Here is a 23,468-nt window from a genome sequence, read left to right on the forward strand (position 1 = left end):
CATTGCGTCGTCACAGAAGCATCCAACATTAACTTTCCAACTACTGCTTCGGATTATGTCAAATTGTCATCCTGAGCAACAACAAGGCAAAAGGCTAACTCAGTGAGGTAACAGAGACACTGATCAGTGAAATTTTGCTGATGGGTGGTACCGTTTTTCACCAAGATCAAGGGTATTCATACCTTCAGGCATCTAGATAACATTGTAAAGGGCAAGGTCATAGATAAAAAGGCAATGAGGAAGGGTTATTGCAGTATACATGGGCTACCTTGTCTCATGTTTAACCTGAGCCTGAAGAGATTCAAAGTGCAGGTGCCATGCATGGCTCTTTAATAGTTCCATGTCTATTGATTTTCTGGGCTACGCTTTCCAACACTCAAATTGCTAAATGCCTATAAAATACTACTGAATATTTATAACTGATTTGTGCCTTTGAGTGACATTATCTATAGTTATGTGTTTCAGTGATATAACTTGGGATTGACTCCAAAATTTGACAAAGTAGAGTTAAGACCCTTATTCCTTGATTATTGCTACACAGATAACTGATCTACTGAATGTCACAGTGAAAATAATAAACCTCCTGATGAATCTATTTAGACATGTCTTATAACCTGTACACACCTTGACCAGGTATGTTACTTGGTCTTTCCATGTTCAGGAGTGTGTGGAGATAGAACAACATGCAGGGTTGAAACTATTGCCTGTGAGACTAATAGAAAATTCAAGCTAGTGAAGTATGTTTATGTACAGCACATTTCCCACCAGCAATTTTAGGAAGTTCTACCCACCACCCATATGTTCTTTGATAAGTGGGTTACTTGGAGGGAGAGAAAGGAACTCTGAACACAAACGTAAAGTGCTTTATAATTTTATCTAGAGTTGGACTTGTCCCAATGCTTTTATATAAACTTACTTGATGAGCAACTGTTGTCCATCGGTACTTTCACTGTGCAATCTACACACAACCAAACTTCACAATTGGAGACCTAAATTTGCACTTCCTGTTTGGTAAAGTTGAATGAAACGTGTTGTCTTTTAAGCTGATACTCTCTTATGAAAGCTGTTATTAATTTTATTCCAAGATATGGCAGGAAATAACTTCCAATTTAATTTCACCAGACCCCTGTGGGTGGACTAATTAGTCATACATCACACTTCTACTGGTGGGGAAATGCCTCAGAAGAAGATCTCCAGGGTGTTGCTCTACCCAGAAGGACATGAATGAAGACACATGAAAATCATTCATTAAGAAGGAAGAAGATTTTTCTGGGTTAGATTTTCACTTGTAGGATCCAATTCATTTTACCATTTAAAATTCTGTCCTGGTAGGCATTCATTTTACAAATTTGTAAGGTCAGTAGAAATGGAAACTTTTGGAAATCAAACTGTAAATGTGCTGTAGACGTTGATAGAAATAGCTATTTGGAACTGTGCTTTTGCCAACGAGACACTCTGAGAAAATCTGTGGGGGTCGGGATATGTTCAGGAAGTCATTGAACCCCCTAAAAATCAAGTTTATTGCTTTTGCTATAAATAATGCATTTATTAACAAACACTTTCAATATTCTAATAAATAACCTTCATTGTTTATTTCATTGGCATGATCTACATAGACACATGATTTATCTTCTTTTGTGATACATTCAGAAAATATGCTGCCTAGAAAAGTCATGGTTTAAAATTACCACCTGTTTGATTATTTTGTTATAAAAACATTTCCACTTAAGTATCTATCTCTAATTGTCCTTTATTTTCACTTTCATCCTAGCTCTATCCCTTGTCTCCTTCGTGTATCTCAGGATAAGTGCCCTATATATAACATTATATATTTCTGGAAACCTTTCAACATAAAGTTTTACATGTAGAAAAAAACGCATGTTTTAGCAAACTTTTTGTTTACAGATTACGTTGGCCTACTTGCTATTAGACAATTTTTGTAGGCTCCACATGCTATTAATTTATATTCACTTTTAGAAGAATTTTCTTCAAAAACAAAAGTCTTATGTAAATCGATTATATGCTATTTGTATTGCATAGTGCTTCTATGTGTATATACACACACAGCCACATCCATATATGTAACTCTGGAGGCCTGCCTGTACTGTTCAGTAAGTGTATTGAACAAGAGCAAGAAAAGCTGTTCAAATTTCAAACAAGTTGAATTGAAGAGATCACATCTTTGAATTAAATAGACACTAGCAGCCTTTAAAAATTTAACATTTCTACTGTTTTAAAAAAGTATAGCCATCAGAGTATGAGGAAAAAGAATTGTAATAATCCTTTTTAATTCTTGCCATTTTATTAACCAGGGAGTCCTTACACCTTAACTTCATTGGTAACCCTTTGAAATTAAAAATAACACTTAATTTAAAATTCTGATAAATTAATCACACCATTTACTTGAGGTACTCCTTCACCTTTCAAGAAATATTTTGAGAATTCATTAGCTAAATATTGCCGTAATGCAGGCTTGATATAAATGGAAATAATGAGTTCACTGTAAAGTTTAAACTAATGATGGCATGATCCAGAATTTTTGTTAACCTAGAATACATAATTAGCTTTAGAGGTGAAATGAAAGGCAAAATCAATTCACGTATTAGTAAAAAACAAATAATATAACTATATAAACTACTGCTGTTCTTTTGCTATTAAGAACCAATGACATCTGTAATTAGGGAACATTATGGAAAGGTTAAAGATGAGAATACGTGCAGTTTATCTACAGGAAACCTAAACCGTTTAGGTTAATGAAATGTCTGTGAAAGTCATATTAATTAGCAGGTTCACAGGAATATAACATTTATTGTATAAATTCCATGGTAAAAAAGTATTAGGGCTTCATGCACACAACTGTGCACCATCTACATTGCCACACAGTGCTTACTTCTTTCAGTCTTTCATCCATTTCTCTCCTAATGATCTGTATGTTATTAAATATTACATTATTCTAAAAATCTTCCATGGGGCAGAAATTTCATTTAATGATATAGCTCTGAAAATAATGAAAAACAGTCAAAACTTTCTATTTTATAAAACAGAATTGTTGAATTTTCAAATTTTCATTTATGTAATATTACAAGATGACATATTTCTTTAATTCACTTTTGTTGTTATTTTTGTCTACTATCAACCAAAGCCATTTCTTTTATTTGAAGGTGAAAACTGCTCATCAAAATACAGTTTATGTTGGGAAACAAAGGAAGAACTAAATTGTGCATGAGAGTTTATACACTGCATATGTATGAAACAGGACCAGAAACAATGGTGGATTTGCATTTTTTAAAAGACAAAAGCAGATTATCATCAAATCAATTGTTACCACCACACCAATTCCACCTCTATACCAGAAAATTAGCCACTTACCCACAGGAAAACAGTAATTGAAGACAAAAACACTAGTGAATTTTTTTTTTTCCATTCTTGCATCAACTAAAATGATATCTACTGTGCCTCTTAACACTTTTCTTACTTTTAAATATGTAGGTATGTTTAATTAGCTGAGGCTATGTTTTTCATATGCACATCTGGCTACAAAGGAAACTAGGAATTTGAGCCCTGATTCTAATGTTTGCAGAGTATTTAGAACTTTTAGAATTCCCTCCAAATAAAGTTTTTTTTAATGTTGTTAGACAAAAAATTTGAATTACAAGTAAACCATTGACAGAGTATTTGACCACTGAAAGAAGAAAACTGCAATGGTTTAAATTTGCATTAATGCAACTTTACACCTAAGGACACTCTCTGGTCTGGTGCAATACTGGATGTCTACGAGTAAAGTGGTATTTTACTAGCTTCAGGAATAAGAGTACAGAATTCCAGGCTGACAGAAAAGAAGAGCTGGGAAAAGAAGAGCTTGGGTGATCTGAGAGGAAATCTTACACAAATCAAAGTCACAGAGAAGAATGTCACCACAAAGAATAAAGATCTAAAATCAGCACATATACTTCATTTAGATATATGGATGGCTGATACACTGCACATTCATAAAAAGAGACTCCATAGAATCCAGCAGAAAACAACAGATAAATTGCTAGTACAGAGCAGAGATTTCAATCATTGCATATAGCTCAGGAGTGAAAGTTTAGTGTTTGACTACAGAAAGAAGAGTAATGTTAGAGAAGAGTCACTCTTCAAAGGAAAATAAAAGAACCTATCTCTACAAAATATCATCCACATAATCCAACATATAATTTAACATGCCTAGACATAAAATCAGGAAAATATGACATATAAGAAAAAAAATAAACAATGGATTAAGACATTGAAATGGCCCACATGCTGGGATTAGAAGATAAGTCAAAACCAGGCTGACCAACATGGAGAAACCCTGTCTCCACTAAAAATACAAAAATTAGCTGGGCATGGTGGCACATGCCTGTAATCCCAGCTACTTGGGAGACTGAAGCAGGAGAATCTCCTGAATCCAGGAGACAGAGGTTGTGTTGAGCCGAGATTGTGCCATTGTATTCCAGCCTGGGCAACAAGAACAAAATACTTTCAAGAAAAAAAAAAAGGAGAAGAAGAATAAAAATAATAATAATGTAAAATTGGCTATTAAAAGCATCTTGAAGGATGTAAGGAATGGAATAGAGGATCACAAGGGTGAATATATGGAGAATCTCAACAGAGAAGTAAAAACTAAAAGGAAATAATAGAACAAATTTTACAACTGACAGAATATCTTATATAAAAGTGTCATTATAGGTACATAACAGTAAATTAAAAATGGCAGAAAAAAACTATCAGTGCACTTAAAAACAGATCAAGAACAATTTCCCAATACAGTATTATGAATAAAGAGGAAGAAAAATAATAAAAATCAGGCCAATCTAGACCTAATATAATTGGAGTCCTAGAAAGAGTAGAGAAGGAGAAAATGAAATAGAAAAAGCTATTTGAAAAAGACCAAAAGTTTTCCAAAATGTCAGCATATATCAACTTAGATTCAAGAAATTAGAAGAATAGAATAAAAATAAAGAGAACCAAATGTAGACATACCGTAGTGAAACCACTGGGCAAAAGAGTAAATCTTGAAAGTATCTAAAGGGAGTGAGAAAGTAATTTACATACATGGAAACAAATAGACTGATGACCATTCATCAAAAATGACAAAGTTTAAAAGCAATGAAACTACATCTTCAAAATAAAAGCACAGCCTGTCAACCCCAAATTCTATAACTAGAAAAAGTAATTCTTGACAAAATAAAGATTTATTCAGATAAAAGAAAGTTTAGAACATTTGTCATTAGCAGACTTAAATACAAGAAATGCAAACGGAAGTACTTGAGGCTAAAGAAAGATAACAACAGAGGAAAATTCTGACCTACAGGAAGTGAGAAGCTCTAGGAATGGCATGTGTATAAATATTAAAAACACAGGGTTTTTTCTTTTCTTTTTATAACAAACAGCTGATGGTTTAAATAAAAAATTAAGTGTACCACTGGTAATGTATGTAGAGTAAAATATTCTAAATTAATAGCTCTAACAGGAGACTAAATGCAATAATTTTGCTTCGACATTTCTTTATGTTACATGAAAATGCTGACTATTAACACTAAGTGGACTTCGAAAAGTCCAGGATGCTTATTATAATCCCTAGAGAAACACTATCTTATATGAAGATATTCTGCTAAAATGCCAACAAAGGAATTAAAATGGAACATTGAATATCGTTCAGTTAATATAAAAAAGCATAAAAGAAAGAACAGAGGAGGAAAATGATAGAACAGATAGAACATAAAGAGCAAAATAGCAGGCCTAAATCCAACCTTATCAGCAATTACTTCAAATATAAATTAAACACTCCAAATAAAACACAGATTCTTTGACTAGATAATAAAAGTCCCTATAATAGTTGCATGCCAAATATTGTGATACAGATAGAGAATAAAATCATTTGCAAATATACCATAGAAACAACAAACATAAGAAATCTTATGTGACTATATTAATATAAGAAAAAGCAGATCTCCAAACAAGCAATATTACAATAGAAAGCTATTTCACAATGATAAAATGTAATCATGAAGACAAAATGCCATATTGCTAACCAATAGAATAACTAAAGAATATTAAGATAAAATAATTTTGACAACACCTTGACCTAATCAATATTGGCCAAGAATATAGAATGTATGTTCTATTATACTACACATGAAAATTTATCAATAGACCGTAACTAGACCACAAAATATTTCTCGAGAAGTTTCAAAACACTGAAATCATAGAACTGATGCTTTCTGACCATAATGAAAATGATTTGAAATGAGTAAAAACAAGCTATCCAGAAAAGCCTACACTTTTGGAAGATTTAAATATACCTTAAAACGCCCTAGAGCTCAAAGCAGAAATCGTAAGAAACACCTTAAAATACATTGAACTGAATACAAATAAAAATATGCTATATCAAAATGCAGGATAAAATTAAGCGGACCCAGAGTAAATTTTTACATAAATGCTTATTCTTAAAAAGAGAATTTGAAAACAAGTGAACCAATTTTCTACCTTAAAAAGAAAATCTAACACAAGAGCAAATTAAGCCCAAAACAAGTAAAAGAAAGGAAATAAAACAGAAATCAGAAATCAATGAAACAGAAAACAGACACAAGAGAAAATTAACATGGCCAAAAGTTAGTTCTGTGAGAAAGAAACACAAATTAGAAATATCAGGGGTTAATGAGATTGTACAGTTGTAGACATAAGAGACAATAACAAGATAATGGAATATTGTAAAACATTTTATACGAATTTTCATCACTTGGATGAAAGGGTCAATTCTTTGAAAAAAAACTTACAAAAATTCACATGATTAAATGGAACATTTGAAGTCATCGGCACTTATTAAAGTGATTAAATTGTCAAATACCTGCATATAAAAACATAAAACTAAAAAAATTAATAAACAAATGAGCAAACTCCAGATCCAAAGTGTTTTGCTAGTGGAAGTCTTTCAAACATTTAAGAAAATAATAAAATTTTTAAAATCTTTTAGAAATAAATGAGAAATTCCAAACTTGTTTTATGAGTCAGAATCCTGATACCAAAACTTTACAAAACCCAGGAATGCAACACAGATTTCAACTTAAAGAGCTATCACCATTCTAATCTGTGATTCTAATGAATTTGGCTATCTTAGATAACTTATACAAGTGTAATCATACAGTTTTTCCTTCTGTGACTGATTGGCTTTACTTAGCATTAATGTCCTCTAGGTTTATCCATGTTGCATATTGCAGGGCTTTTTACTCTTTAAGGCTGAATAATATTCCATTGTATTTCTTTACTTATTCATCTCCCAACGGACATTGACCTTATTTCCACATTTTGACTAGTGTAAATAATGCTGCAATGAGCCTGAGAGTGACTAATTTCAATTCTTTCAAATAAATAATCGGAAATGAGATTGCTAGATCATATGGCAGTTCTACTTTAATTTTTTTTGAGGAACCACCAAATCATTATCCTCAGAGGCTGCACAATTTTACATTCCCAGAAATTTGTACAAGTGTTCCAATTTCTCCACATCATTGTAAACGCATATTATCTTTTTCTTTTAATATAGCCAGTCTAACAAGTTTGAGGCAACAGCTCATTGTGGTTTTGATTTGCATTTCTCTGATGATGAGTGATGTTGAGCATCTTTTCATATACATTTTGGTCATTTGGATATTTTCTTTGGAGAAATGTCTGTTGTTGATTTAAAAAAAATACTTCTCAGCATATTAGAAAAATAAATTTCCTCAAGGTCACAGATAGCATCAACAAAACATATAAATAATATTATATTTATTGATGAAAGCCTGAATGTTTAAACCATATACATCAGGACAAGAAAAGGATGTGTGTAATCGTTACCTCTATTCAACATTGTACTGGTGATCCCAGATTTTGAGCATGAATATTTAGGAGGCAACTATAGTCACTGAAGCCCAAATCCTGGTCATCCTCAGAAAAAGAAAAAAAAAAAAAGGTGATTAGGTTATATACAATCTAATTCTACTTGCTTTGGGCTTAATTTTAGAGAAATTAAATTCAGCAACTTAATTTCTCTAAAATTACAGCTTGTATCAACTCTATAATTTATTGGGCACCTCCTGGGACAGAAACACTGGAATTTGGTCGGAGAAATCAAATAGGAAAGAGTCTGGCTCTGGGATGAAGTCAACACATGGAAGGAGACACGTGTTATGAGACTAGCCTGCCTTCCCCATCTCATGAAAGGGGTTCTTGGTGCTGGTAACACAGATTAAAACTATTTCAATTATATTCAAGATAAGAGGATTAACAGTGGTATGTAAGATGAAAAAAATCACCCCACAGGAAGACAAAGTTCCACAAAAGAATACCTAAACTAACCAACACTTTGAAATTCAGGCAGAGATGGTGCCTCTCTGGGTGAACTAAAAGTAGCAAAAAGAAAGTAGTGATCCAATTCTAGGAAAAATAGGGCCCTAATAAGGTTTATGATCCAGAAACTCCAAAGAAGTCCAGACAGAAGGATGCAGTCTGAGCATTCTAGACAGTAGCAATACCTAGATTACTAAACCAATCCCCAAAGCAGGAACTCATAAATACGAATTTGATTGAGGAAGAAGCTTGCCCACCAGAAGACTTAGGTTATTATACGGTAGACTGTGATAGAGAAAAAGAGCTCAGACTGGAAACAAAATAAGGTAGCCTCATGATTAGAATTAGAATACATCTATCAGAGATGGTGCATAAATAAGACTGAAGAGAGAGCTCCTTAAACCCCATCTCCCTTACATCAGGACTAATCCTGGGCACACGCAGGAAAGCATAGCCTACACGTGGTGGGGGAGGAGGAGTGGACTCGGCTGTGAGAAGGTGAAGGCAATATGGCTGAAAACCAGATACAGAGGATTTCAATCTTTGTTGCTCTCTGCCAGCAGCTGCCAGTAGTTCTCAAACTTTAGTTAGGATCAAAATCACCTGGCGCAGTGGTGGTGGTGGGGGAGTGTTGTAAAACCATAAGTGACCAAGCAACACCTGTATGTTTTCCAATTCAGTAAGTACAGAAATCTTAATTAGAACAAGGCAGAGATCAGACATTTATAGTGCTGTTGACTGCTCCTGGGACACAAGCATGATCTTTAGAGAGGTGGCTCTAATCCATTGAGGGCAATCACGGGACAGAGAGAGGTCCAGACCAGCCATACACAGAAACATCTTGCAATTACACTTTACCAACATCCCCAAATAACATGTCTCCTAGTGACACTTGGGAGGCTAAAAATTAGAAACATAAAATCCAATGGCATTTATGTATCCTAGGCTCTTACATTTGTCTGGTTCTTCCAACTTGCCTTTGCTTGTTCAGAATTTGGGGTAGACCAGAGGTGGATTCACATGTGCTAGTGTGAGAATTTGATACATTCATCTAGACATTGATGTACTATCTTGATGTTTGAAAGCTACAACCCAAAGAAATTTATTTTTTTACATAAACCAAATTCAGTCTTTGCTTTCCTTATAGATTACATTTTCCATTAGCAATAAAAAAGTAACAACACACATAAGGCAAAGTGTCTGCTTAGATGCTCTGTAGTATTTTATTATTTAGTTGTGTGAATTAAAGTAACTGACTCAAAATTTCAAATGCTTGAGAAGCAATTCATGTTAAAAGGCTGCCCTCTTGTGACAATGTGTTGTATGTTTTACTGTAAAAGTAATCTTGTTTTTTACCTTATAACCCCTACAGTCCAACTCATAACAGCATAAAAAGGAAATGAAACCTTATACAGTTTTGAATTTTAAAAAGTACCTTGCTTATATGGCACCTTTAGATAATGAATAGTCAACTTGAGTAAATATTCCAGTGAGTTGAAGGTTTGAATCTAACTCACTTAACTAGTTTAATGGATGTATTTCTAAACATATATAACCCACTTCTCTGCTTTTAAAAAATTAAAGTTAGCTGTAGATTGAGATATCAGTGACAGAGTTTATACAACATAACTTAGATTGCCATCTACATTACCGTAACTACAAATGCCACCCTCAGATTGAAGAATCCGTTTTATCAGTAAACATCTCTAATTGAACTATAAATAGTATCTGTCTTCTGGCTTTTACAAGCTCTTGTCTAAAATAGGAAATACATGATGTAAAAATTACAAGGCAAATTGCAAATGTTATAATACACGCACATATGCTATACGCAGAAGCATCTAAGAGAAAGTACTTAGCTTTGCTTTGGAGGACCAGTTAAATGGACTAGGAGAAAGTTAATATTGGAGCCACTCTCCACATTTCAATAAGGCACACAGGATTTTAATATGTGCTAAGTATTTCTTACATGCTGAGGATATACTAAGGAAAATACTTATTCCCTATCTTTAAGGAACTAAGGTACAACACGGAAACCATAACTGTAAATAATTTGATCACAATGTTATAAGACCTACAATGTTCTGTGGATTTTCCATCTTTCAGATGTCTTGAAACCGTTCCCTTCTTTACATTTTTATCCACTCCCTAGTAAAAATACGGTGACCGTAATGTTTTGTAATGTTAACTTTTGAGAGTTTTTTTCTTTCTTTTCCCAAGTCCCTTTCGCACTTCCAGGAGCAGAATTATTCTAAGCGTATTGATGTAAAGAAACAGAAAGAAAGGGTTTGACGGAAAAAACAATAACCTATTATTTCTGTCTTTTGTTTTCTAAATGTTTGAGCATTTCAGATAATTTTAAAAGATTGTGGAATAAGTGCAAAGAAGGGATTTGCTAAGAAAAATTATACACAGTTAAAAGGGGATTTTTTTTTCCAGGTTAGATAAATCCATTCCATACACTCCTACCTTCCTTTAAATGGTTAAGAAGAGGAGAAAGCAAAGGCCTCTTGATGAGAAGTGGGGACTTAGGCAGTTTCTTAGAAATATTCTAGAAGGCATAATAATCTTTTTTTTTTTTTTTTTTAAAAAGTAGCTACAAGGATATGTCTAAGCAGAAGGGACCGTGGGCCAAATTACGAGAAGACCTTTGCATTCCAAATATGGTAAAGAAGCAGCAGAAAGCTGGTGAGCCTAAACAGGACACACAGAAATGAACAGAGGGCAGCAGTAGCTTATGGGGACAAGAAGTCAAGCCCCAGATCTTAAACCTGACGTCCATCCTCCAAATCCTGACTCTGTTTAACAAGGCTGTGGCCTGGCACTATCTTTACATTTTTATCTACTCCATAGTCTGGCACTAGTTGCCTCGTCAGTGACTGAAGCATCATTTCCCAGCTCCTGGGATTGTTTACAGCTGACTCCTGGCAACAATACTCACAGCACAGTGAAGCTTCTTCATCCAAGCTCACAGTCGCTTCCTAGGGCATCCCACATCCGAGTACTGCTTGGTACAAAAATAAAATGGCCCGACTTCCTTGCTCCAATTTGAGGTCCTTAGGTAGACCCACCAATATCCGTGTAGGGTGGGCTGCGGCCATGATAGTGATTGCATTGCAGCCAACTTCCTGCTCTGCGCAATCGTATTGCTGTCACTCAACCACAGGTGTTGGAAATATCCCTTTCAACTTCCCGGCATTCAAATCTCCATCTCAGAGTCGGCTTCCTAGGACACGTGACTGGTGAACTCTCTATCACTATGACAGTACTCAGGTGGGAGCATCTTAAAATGGTCTGAGGCTAACAGCAAGGGCAAATGCTGGCTTAAAATAGAATTTAAATTGATTTAAAAAATATGAAGAAAATTGACATTGCATACTCATATGAGTTTATGGATAGAGGCATGTATATGATTTCTAAGATTTCTCGTGTAGTATATATTTGCACTCTTTATAAATGGCATGTCTTTGAATTGAAGTCAGTGAAATTCAAAACAGTAATTAATCTGTGGGGAAAATTGGGTATGCAGATAGCCTGGATGCTGGAGAGGCATGCATCATTGGGAGAATAATAGTGAACTGGCCGGTCTATGCGGGAAGAAAACAGAGTGAATATAGAATATTGGTGAATAAGGAGATTTTCCCATAAACATTCAAATTAAGGTGAATTTGTTTACAGAATTATGTCTTAGAAATAAAAAGTGTTTCCCTATATTTGAATCCTCACAAATTTTCCTACGATGGCTACTTTTGTGATTATTTTGAATAATGAAGTTAATATTTAAGGAAACTCTCTTGTCCCGAATGTACTTTAATTTATGTCAATTGATGTCGCATATAGAGATGTTGCATATAGGACGTAAGAATGCTTTTGGCACCCTTGATTTGCCTCATCATCCTGGGGTGGCTTCCAAATAATTTTTCTTTATGTTATAATAAATACTGAGTCTACATTCAAATCTACAAATATTGATCAAGTGTTATTTTTTGGTACAGGTTTTGGGAAAATAGGGCTGAAATAAAGTAGTCCCTGTGTACAGTAACTTATTATTTAATATAAACTGCCTCTTGTCTTTGATCATGAGAGTTTTTTTGGGAGCTGAGTGCATTGTCCTGCATCACATGGTTCTGAGAATACATTAATACATTTACTTTGATGATTTAAATAAAATGTATTTTTACTAAATTCTAATAATCTCTCCTCTCTCTCTTTTCCCCCCATAACCCTCCACATACATAAAGAGTTTTCTGGTGGGGCACAGTGGCTCACACCTGTAATCTTAACACTTTGGGAGGCTGAGGCTGGCGGATCCCCTGAAAGGGCAGGAGTTCAAGACCAGCCTGGCCAACATGGCAAAACCCCCACCTCTACTAAAAATACAAAAATTAGCCATGTGTGGTGGCACATGCCTGTAATCCCAGCTACTTGGGAGCTTGAGGCAGGAGAATCACTTGAACACAGAAGGCCGAGGTTGCCATAAGCCAAGATCATGCCACTGCTCAACTCCAGCCTGGGCAACAGACTAACACTCTGTCTCAAAAAAAAACACAAAAGTTTTCTACTGAGAGTAAGCCAACTTTCTAGTTCCTCATTCTTCATTTACTTTGACAACTCTCATCTTAAAAGTTTTTTCCACAGGTGTTTTCCCAATTAAACTTGTCTTATATCGTCTTGAAGAGTAACACAATACTCCAAGTATTGGAGAATAAAAAGTCTTTTGAAAACTATGAGAAGTTCAGCTGATAAAGGTCCAGTAATTTCAGAATCTGTATCTGAAGTAGAGTGTGTTTTTGCCTTCAATTAGTCTCTTTCCCTTTAGAATTATTAAGGAAAGATGGGAATTTATTATTATTCTATGTGTTTGAAGTGTTAATTAATGATTTAATATTTTACCAATATGTGCCCAGAATCTTTTAAGATCCTGTTCTAGATGAAAATTATTTTTAAATACTACATTTGTCTTAACTAAAATAATATTAAAATCTAGCTTTATTGTATACATGGAAAAGAGTTTAAAACAGATAATCCAAACTTTGATCTGATCTCTAACTGGAACAGAGCTGCTTGTAACATTGTGTTCTTCTGAATAACCTACAACCCCTGATCTCTGCCCACTCTTGCCCCATTAAGCTGAGGTTCACTGCTTCATTTATTTAATTTTGCATTTATCATTCAACAAATATTTATGGAGGCTTTGAAATTGAACAGGCATTCATCTAGACACTGAAAATATAAAGATGTATAGTATGAAATTTCCTCCTGTCAGGAAGTTCACATTATGGTGATGGACACAGACAAGTAAACGAAGAGTAACAGTCCCCCGTGCAACAACAGAGACATGGAATCACATTTTAGGAAACACAGGAGGAGGCAAAGGCAAGGTTAGGCATGTGCTTGAGACAGATAGCAAGTTAACCATAGAAAAGGCCAAGAAACGGCCCAAGTGAGAAGAAAGACATGTGGGCAAATCTGAGCTAAGAACCAGAAGGTGCTGATGAGGATCAAACCGGGAAACCTGGAAGAGTACTCACTTGGGTCCAAGTGAATGTGGGTGAATAATCTGTTGCTTTGAATCTTAATACACTTTCTGCAAAATTACATTCCATTTAAAGCAGTTTAATCATGACTGCTAGCATGCATGCAAACACATTTTTCCATGTCCCTGTGAGATATAACTCTACCTCTAGCCAAGAGCCTTGCCTTCCAGAAACTTAAGCTATGATACAGAAATCCAAATTCAATTCATCAACACCATCTGTATAACCAGCTGTTCACCTCCCAGATTTTCTTCTTTTTTTTTTTCAAGTACTGCATATTCACAGAGAAAAGAAAAATTATGAATGAAAATGGTAAATGCTTTGAAGTCCTACATTTCATAGCTCCAAAATTAGCCTCTAGTGTTCTCTAACAATATTGCTTGTGCCACCTGGAGAAGCAGGTTATATTTGTCCAGTATTTGGTCTTTTTTTTTTTTAAGTATTTGGTCATTTTTAGCAGTTTTTTTTAAAATCCTAAGAATCTAAAAGCACATGCCATGTGAAAACCAGCAGGTGTGTCTATCAATTTGCCGTGACATTCGCATTTAGCAAGATCTGTGTCACCTGCAGGCACTCCTGGGCCACATCATAGTTCCTCAGAGGCAGCCCCCTCCTATTGTCCTATGCCTCTTTCCCAGTGGATTTTATTTCCTGTTTATCCATTCATCCATCCATTCATTCACATTTACATAATGTCTATTGTTTACTCAGTAGATAATACTCAAAATGCAATAAAATATGTCTTTCCAATATTAATTGTCCAAATATTTTTTTTTCTTTTTTCCTTCATGTGATGAGGATGATAAAAGTACATAACATAGGGCATTTGGAAGGATAACTAATATATTGCAAGTAAAAGACTTAAGTCACAGACTGTTACATGCAGTTAGACAGGCACAAGCGGGGCAGGAGAGGGCTCTTCCCTCACCCACTTAGGAATCTCAGGTGATGGTTCAGCAATTATCACGTTGCCTCTTCAAAAGATAAAATGAGGCTGCTGCAGACCTGTATGGATTCACTGCTGGTAACTCACATACTGTTTACTGGTAACATATTGGGTTCTATGAGACTTGGATACCTTCTACCCCTAACAAGACTGGCACTTAGTAAATACTCATTACATATTTGCTATTATTATTGCAATAATATATAAAAGTAGGATTAATGCTTAAGCCATATGTTATGACCTGAAACAACACTTTTATGAATATACCTAATTGTAAACACCCTTACATAGTTGTGCCTCATCTATATTAGCAACACATACACACACACACACTTAAACAATTATCTAGTAAATTAGAACATTGTTACAGCCTATTTAGACAATACAATTTATTATTTTATTTTTCAAGCCCAAATCTTACTATGTTGACCAAGCTGGTCTCTAAATCCTGACCTCATGTAATCCTCCTGCCTCAGCTTCTCAAGTAGCCACTACACCTGGCCCTTTAAAAAAAAAAAAACAAAGTAGTTTATTTAAAAAAATTCAGTTGGCCAAATTGTGTTCACTTGAAACTGCAGTCTACCATGATGGGTAACAAAGGTATTGTTTGTTGGTTTGTTGGTGATTAATTATTTTAATGTAATGTTTATAATTCAGTGGAAATCCAAGGAGGCACATCAGTAACATAGGTCACAACTTACTCAATTAGATGAATAAATTAATTAAGTTTTAAAAAGTAACCTATAAGTAATAAAACTACCTCATTGAGGGGGCGCTTTGAAAAGCAATGTTCAGTCAGATTATCTGACCTGTGTGAAGTAGACATCCTGAAGAATAAAAATTTAAAACACCTAGTTCTTCTGCCTCCTGCCATATCTGATCAAGAACATCACGTCTTCAAGGCAGCCTGGTGTAACATATTTTGTACATAATGCCTACTTGTTCTTTTGTTGTTCCAGTAATTGCTGTAGAATACCTGGGCCTCATTACTGGCCCCTTAAAAGTGCAATTTTTGCTCTTGTTCTTGATCTGTAGTTTTCACAAATTTGGAAAGTCAAATACAATTAAAAAGATTGGTTGAGGACAATTAAATTGAAGGTCAGAAGAGTGTACTTTCCTCACCACCATCAAGACAAGCTCCAAAGCCTTCCTTTCCATCTTACTTTTACCTTGAAAAAAGATGGAAGGAATTGGGATACTGGAGAAGATATTGCAGTATGGCAACATGGACACATTTCACAAGTTTATGTCTTTAAGTTATTCTGGAAGACTGTTATCACCTCTGGCAAGGAAGGCCTTGTCTGTTAACCCAAGGTCCTGAACAATCAGGAAGACAGGAACAAAATTTCTGCTCTTGGTAACATATTTGCAGTGCATTTCATTTAAATGTCATTAATGTCATAGACTGATTGAAAAGCTTCTGGGAATATATGGAAAATTAATGGGGGAGCATTAGAAAAGCAAAATTGCATGAGTGTGTGTGTGTATGTGTGTGCGTGCATGTATGTATTTTAAAGAATGTATGAAGACTGTGAGCAGATGCCCAAGTGGTGGAGAAGAGAGAAACAGCATCTCTGTGGGCTGCAGAGGACTGTGGAGGGAAGGGCTGCAAGGGAAACTGAAGGAACTGTTTTAATCAAGGTCTGTCAGACAGTAGAGATGCAAGCAGCACTGCTTAAATCCCTAGAGAAAAAGTGGAGTGTTTATGTTTTGGCCTAGAACATGTATCTAATACCTCAAGCACCTTCACCTACTACCAGGTGAGCATCAACAATGGCCCCAATTCACTCTCAAGTGGATTATTATCAAAGTACATCATTATGATACTAACAGGTCATGGCACGTGTTATAAGCTGTGTCCCTACACAAATTCATATTTTGAAACCCTAACCCCTAGCTCCTCAGTGACTATACTTGGAGAAAGGGCCTCCCAACGGGTGATTAACTTAAAATGAGACTGCTAGATTGGGACCTAATCTAATCTGACTGGTCCCCTAAAAAGAAGACGAAATTAGCCAGGTGCAGTGGCTCACGCCTGTAATCCCAGCACTTTGGGAGACTGAGGTGCGCAAACCACGAAGTCAATAAATTGAGACCATCCTGGCCAACATGGTGAAACCCTGTTTCTACTAAAAATACAAATATTAGCTGGGCATGGTGGTGCACACCTGTAGTCCCAGCTACTCGGGAGGCTGATGCAGGAGAATCCCTTGAACCCAGGAGATGGAGGTTGCAGTGAGCGGAGATTGTGCCACTGCACTCCAGCCTGGCGACAGAGCGGGACTTCGTTTCAAAAATAAATAAATAAATAAAGAAGAGGAAATTTAAGCCACATTGAGACACCAGGGATATGCATGTACAGTGGAAAGACCATGTGAGGTGACAGCAAGAGGGCAGCCATCTGCAAGGCAAAAAGAAGGGTTTCATAAGAGTGTTAGTCCATTATCACACTGCTATAAAGCAATACCCAAGACTGGGTGATTTATAAAGGAAAGAGGTCTAATTGACTCACATGGGGAGGTCTCAGGAAACTTATAATCATGGTGGGAGAGGAAGCAGGCACCTTTTCTGCAGGTGGCAGGAGACAGAAGTGTGAAGTGTGAGCACAGGAAAACTCACTTTTAAAACCATCGGTTCTCATGAGATTCACTCATCATCACAAGAACGGTATGGGGAAAATGGTCCCCGTAATCCAATCACCTCCCCAGGTTCCTCCCTTGACACATGGGGACTACAATGCAAACCACATGAATAAGAAACCAAGCCTGCTGACACCTTGACTTGGACTTCTTGCCTCTAGAACTGTGAGAAAATTTTGCGCTTAAGCCACCTAGTTTGTGGTATTTTGTTATGGCAGCTCAAGCAAACTAATTCAGCAGGCAATCAAGGGCACAGAGGTTGTGACTGCGTTTGGCAGAGTGCGTTAGAAACACACATAAATCCTTGGGGGCATTCAGACATATGTTAGAGAGAGTGCAGCACTAGAAATTCCTGAACTGAACAGGTTAATTGGAGAATGCTAAGAACATTTAGATTATGATTTTGTATGTTATCACTTGTAAATCTAGTTATTAACAGATAACACATACTGAGCTTTGGAGATTCACTTAACGTAAGGGTTAAGAACATGGACCCAGATGTCTTAGTTTTGAATTCTGGTGCTGTGCATGATTCTGGGTAAGTTACTTAGCCTCTATCTCTTGGCTTCTTCTACTGTGGAGATAATAGGGCTAACTATATGTGGTTTTCGTAAGGGTTACATGAATGAATATGTATAAAGAATTTAAATGGTTCCAGGAATACAGTGATACATATAAGATTTAGCTATCATTTTATTATTGTCATTATGAACAGACACTGCTCAAAATATTTTACTAAAAGCAATTTTCACAAAAATTCTTTGGGCAACTGAGACATGGTGAAGTAAATTAACTTACTCAAGATCACACCGTTAGTAAGCAATGGAACCAGTATTTGATCCATAGGTTATTTATTGTACTCCATAGAAACAAAGCCATTATCTACAAAAAACCAAAAAGCTGCCAAGCAGATTATTAAATAAGTGTATATGTTTACCAGGTTCACATTAATACAAGTGACTTCTACAAATGAAAATTACAAATAAAATAATGTATTCATTTCTTTTACTAAGAGATCTGAAAGGTGTAGAATGGTTCTTTTCAAAACAGTCAATTTAAGTATTCACTAAACTTCTCTACTTTTCAAAAGACATTTTTTCATTAATAATAAGTAATTTACCTTAATAGGTAAACAGTCAATGATAAGTATGAAATTGAGGAAGCAGAAAAATTAAACAAAAATGAACAACTTTCATAATATATTCAGAATGTTTAACTGTATGCTTTTTTTATTCTTTATTTTTGATTCTTAAAATTTTTTTCAAGAAATAGAAATATCTGAATCTCAAATTGAACAGTGCATTATAAAAGAAAGACTGATTGCATTGTTTCATTTACAAGTCCATTAATTCACAAACAAATGCATTTGATGGAAGACAGCATTTTATGTTTTCTTTGGTGTACATGTGTTTGGACTAAGAAATACTTCCTCTCTTTCTTTAAGTTCAATATTATACCTGCAAAGTGGTGGTCTGTGAAAGAAAAAAAGAGAGAGAACAATAAAATAACTATTAGTAAAACAACAGTTTATTTCCTTCTCTTGTAAATATTAGAATAGTCCATGCCTGTAACTAACTAGTTCTCTAAATGTAGGGAGTTGGAACAAATCTATAGGATCATTTCCACTCTATCCCATTTTGCTGTGCAGGGATGAAACAGACATAATCCTTATGAGAAAGAAAAAATCTGTTTCACGTCTTTTCTTGCTGCTTTATTGGAACACTTAATTGTATGCGAGATACAGTTATACACTGATACACCTGAAACTTGAACTCAACTCAGTGACCAGGCCATTCCTTCCATCATCATGGCCACCAGAAGAGAATCAGGGTGAACCACATAGACAAATTTTGCCAAAGCGATTTAATCAGTCCTCTCATGCCACCTACTAAAATGGAAATATTAAAGCCTAAGGTATTCTATATCTTGGACAGATTTTATATTTAATATTTCAAGCTTTCTGAGAAGTCAAGTCACTGAAGCACTGTTCACATATGTAAAATAAAACAGTAAGACAAGTGTGTTTTCTACAATCGACTAAAAGCTCATGACCCTATTAGCATAGCATTGAATTACATTCTATTGGTACATATGTAGGAAATACATGATTTTTAAAAAATCTATATTTTACAAAGCCTCTACAAGCATTACAAAACAGTTTAGGCAGGTTCACAATGCCTATCAATGTTAAATTTTACCAAAGCCTTTGAGAAAAATTAATTTGCTCTCCTTTTATGTTGTAAAAGTTTATCTAATATCACTGTCATGAATTTGGATATCTTTTTTATCTTATGTTTAATAGTTCCTTCTCTCCAGGCAATAAAAAATAAAAGCACTATAATTTGGAAGTAATTTTGTGATATATTTGGAATTACCAAGGGAGAAGAATATTATGTATTTATCTTTTTAATTTCAAAAAGCATACTGAATATTGTACTTCTACTGCTGTGCTTACCACACATTACCAAAATGAATGCAATACATTGGTAAAGTGTAAGATTGATCTAAAATAATAAAAAAGAAATCTAGTGATTAAAAAATCTTTAAAATTCAAATACAATCTAGTTTTGTATTTTAATCCATATGTATTATTATACCAAAGCACAAAAAATATATAAGCTGCTTTGCTTGACAAATCTCCTTAAGGCTTTTGCTCAACCTATCACCACATCTATCCATTTAATATTCCTTTTCTTTTGCCATTAATATAGAGGCCTCTAAATTTGACTTCATTTTTTATTTATTTGCTTATTTTAAATTCATAAAATTCAATGTATTCATTATGTATATTATGTTTTGAAGAATAAATACATTGAGGAATGGTTAAATATAGTTAATTAAAATACATATTACCTCACATAGTTATTTTGCAGCAAGAGCATGCAGCATCCACTCTGCATTTTTCAGGAATATAATATTTTGATATTAACTGTGGTCATCAGGCTGCACAACAAATCTATTGAACTCATTCATTCTATCTAATTGTAATTTTCTATCCTTTGACCAACATCTCCTTAACACCTACCCCTCCCTACTGGCCAGGCTTTGGTAACCACAATTCTACTCTCTGCTTCTATGAGATCAAGTCTTTTAGATTCCACATATGAGTGAAATCCTACAGTATTTCTCTTTGTGTACCTGGTTTATTATACTTAATATAATGTCCTTTAGGTTCATTCACATGTCATTGCCAATGATGAGATTTCCTTCTTTATTATGTCTGAATAGCACTCCAATTTCTATCTCTCTTTCTATCTACCTATCTTTATCATTTCTCTTTCTCTCTCTCTATATATATAATTTATATATATAAATTATATTTATATATAAAAATTATATTTATAGATATAATTATATATAATTACATATATATAAATTATATCAGATGAAAATACACATGTACATAAGAGTTTGAAAAGCACTAGAAATGGTAATCCTGTGGGTAAATAAATAAGCTTTTACTTAATTATTTATATCTCTTAAATAAAGTAGCACAAAACCTGGCAAGAGAGAAATATAAGTATACTACTGTTCTCATTTTATATGTGAAGTGCTAAAACTCACATGAAGTTAGACTGTGATAAAGTAACAGTTATAAACTCTAAATAAATCATTAAAGTAATAAAACGAATAATAATTAGCAAATTGACAAAAGAGATAAAATTGAATCACGAAACTACTTGATTCACCCAAAAAGGCAGAGAATGAAAAAAAAAAACAGAACAAAGGACAGATGGATCAAATAGAAAATGGAAGGGCAAGATGATACAGTTGTTTGTTTGTTTGTTTGTTTTGAGGTGGAGTTTCACTCTGTCGCCCAAGCTGAAGTGCAGTGGTGCAAACTTGGCTCACTGCAACCTCCACCTCCTGGGTTCAAGAGATTCTCCTGCCTCAGCCTCCCAAGTAGCTGGGACTACAGGTGCATGCCACCATGCCTGGGTAATTTTTTGTATTTTTAGTAGAGAATGGGTTTCACCATATTATCCAGGATGGTGTCTATCTCCTGACCTCTTGATCTGCCTGCTTCGGCCTCCCAAAGTGCTGGGATAACAGGCATAAGCCACTGCACCCAGCCAAGAAGATAGTTTTAAACCCAACAATATCAATAATGACATTAAATTAAAAGATGTAAATACCTTAAATTAAATGTCAGGGATCATCATCATTTTTCATTTGAGACATGCAAATTTTAAGAAAAATGAGGTACCTCTACACACCTATCAGAAAAACTAAAATGAAAACCAAACGTTAAGAAAAAAAAAGCTGGTGAAGATGCAGTTTGGGTTTAGGAGTCCATAGAGTTCTTGTATTTTGCTGGTATGAATGCAAAATGTGCATTCACTTTAAAAAATAGTCTGGCAGTTTCTTATAAAGTTCAACACACACTTACCATATGACCCAGATATCCAAATTCTAAATATCTATCTAAGACAAATGAAAACATATGTTCACATAAAAACCTGTATGCCCAATATTTACAGCAGCTTTATTTATAGACATCAAAAAATGCAAGCAAACCATATGTCTTCTTACTGGTGACTGGGTAAACAAACTGTGGTATATCTATACAATAGAATACTATTCATTAATAACATGTCATTGACGCAAGTAACAATGTAGATAAATTTTATATGTATGTGGTTAAGTGAATGAAACAATATTTAAAAGACCTCATGCTATATACAGTCAACCCTCTGTATCCATGGATTCCACATCCATGGATTCAATCAATAGCAGATCAAAAATATCTGGGGGAAAAAATAGATGGCTGTGCCTGTATTGAATATGTACAGACTTTTTTCCCTTGTCATTATCCCCTAAATAATTTAGTAGAGGAACTATTTAAATAGCATTTATATTGTATTAGGTATTGTAAATAATCTCCAGATAATTTAAATTCATGTGCATAAACTATATGCAAATAGTACATGATTTTATATAAGGACTTGAATATCTGTGGATGTTTATATGCACAGGGTTCCTGAAAACAATCTGCCACAGAAACCAAGGAGAAACTAATTCCATGTATAAGTCTGGAGAAGTCAAAATTGGCCACAGTGGTTGCCAGCAGGTGGACTTGAAACCCAAAAAGCAGCATCAGGAAGTTTTTGTGATTGAAGGAAATGTAAGTTTTGATTGCAGTGGTGATTATATGACTCTCTGTATTTATGAAAATCCATGGAACTATACAACAAAAGAGTAAATTTTACTGTTACATAAAATTTTTGAAAGCAGCTTTAGCCCAACATTTTCTAGCTGTCATCTCAGGTCACCTCTGTCATATTCCTCTCATCCCTAAGTTCTGAGGTCCTACTCCACTGGAAGCGCCTAGAAGGAGAGCTCTGCTGTGGTCTCTATCACAGTTTGTTAAGAAGAGATAATTACTTGAGTGCATGCATAGTTTAATATGGACCATAAGGCATCACATTTTTATAACTCACATTCCCAATAATTTGGCAGTACTAATTCTCACTAATTGCACATTATCTGTATGGACAGATCTAAATGGGAAAAGCAAATAGATGGTTTCAGCAATTATCTAAGTAATTAAAGTTAAAGCGTATATTCATCCAAGCATCTGTTAACATCTCCAGCCAGCAGGGAATGTAGCGTTTTTCTCAATACACCCATGAAATGTATTTTCATATATTTTCCCCAGAGTAGAAACAACTGCTCCAGATTTCACAAATTTAATAAATTTCCATAGTTCATCCATATTTAGACTTTACATAAAAATTAAAATTACATACTTGTTCTTTTGTCTATTGCTCTGTAGCATAACCCAGTGACTTCACCCTATTTTTTTACTTAATGTATGAATAAGTAAAATATAATATATATCTATGTTAAAATGATTAAGAAGATAGCGAGACAAATAAAATAGTGGACGCATCTGTTTGCCTTTTCTCTTTCCTTTCTCTTTATAATAAGTGGCTAAGAAAAAGAAATGTATGCAAAGAACAATGATTGTGTGCTCACCAACATTCTGTACCA

General features: G+C 34.7%; 1 protein-coding gene across 4 annotated transcripts in view; it reads right to left on the reverse strand.

Annotated features, from left to right (window-relative positions):
• Positions 1 to 18,824: 18,824 nt before the first annotated feature.
• The window catches only part of LIPI (lipase I), a 47,842-nt gene continuing 43,198 nt past the window's right edge, over positions 18,825 to 23,468 (reverse strand). For 3 of the 4 annotated variants that reach the window (XM_012444737.2, XM_012444735.2, XM_012444734.2), the window contains exon 9: positions 18,859 to 18,946. In XM_012444737.2, coding sequence (XP_012300160.2) covers positions 18,859 to 18,946 — 88 coding nt within the window. Of the gene's footprint in view, positions 18,947 to 23,468 lie in introns of all 4 variants that reach the window. The other variant, XM_012444739.2, reaches the window with a different exon arrangement.

Source organism: Aotus nancymaae, unplaced genomic scaffold (genome assembly GCF_030222135.1).
Source record: "Aotus nancymaae isolate 86718 unplaced genomic scaffold, 86718_ANA_hifiasm-v0.15.2.pri h1tg000022l_1, whole genome shotgun sequence".
Classification (NCBI taxonomy): Eukaryota; Metazoa; Chordata; class Mammalia; order Primates; family Aotidae; genus Aotus; species Aotus nancymaae.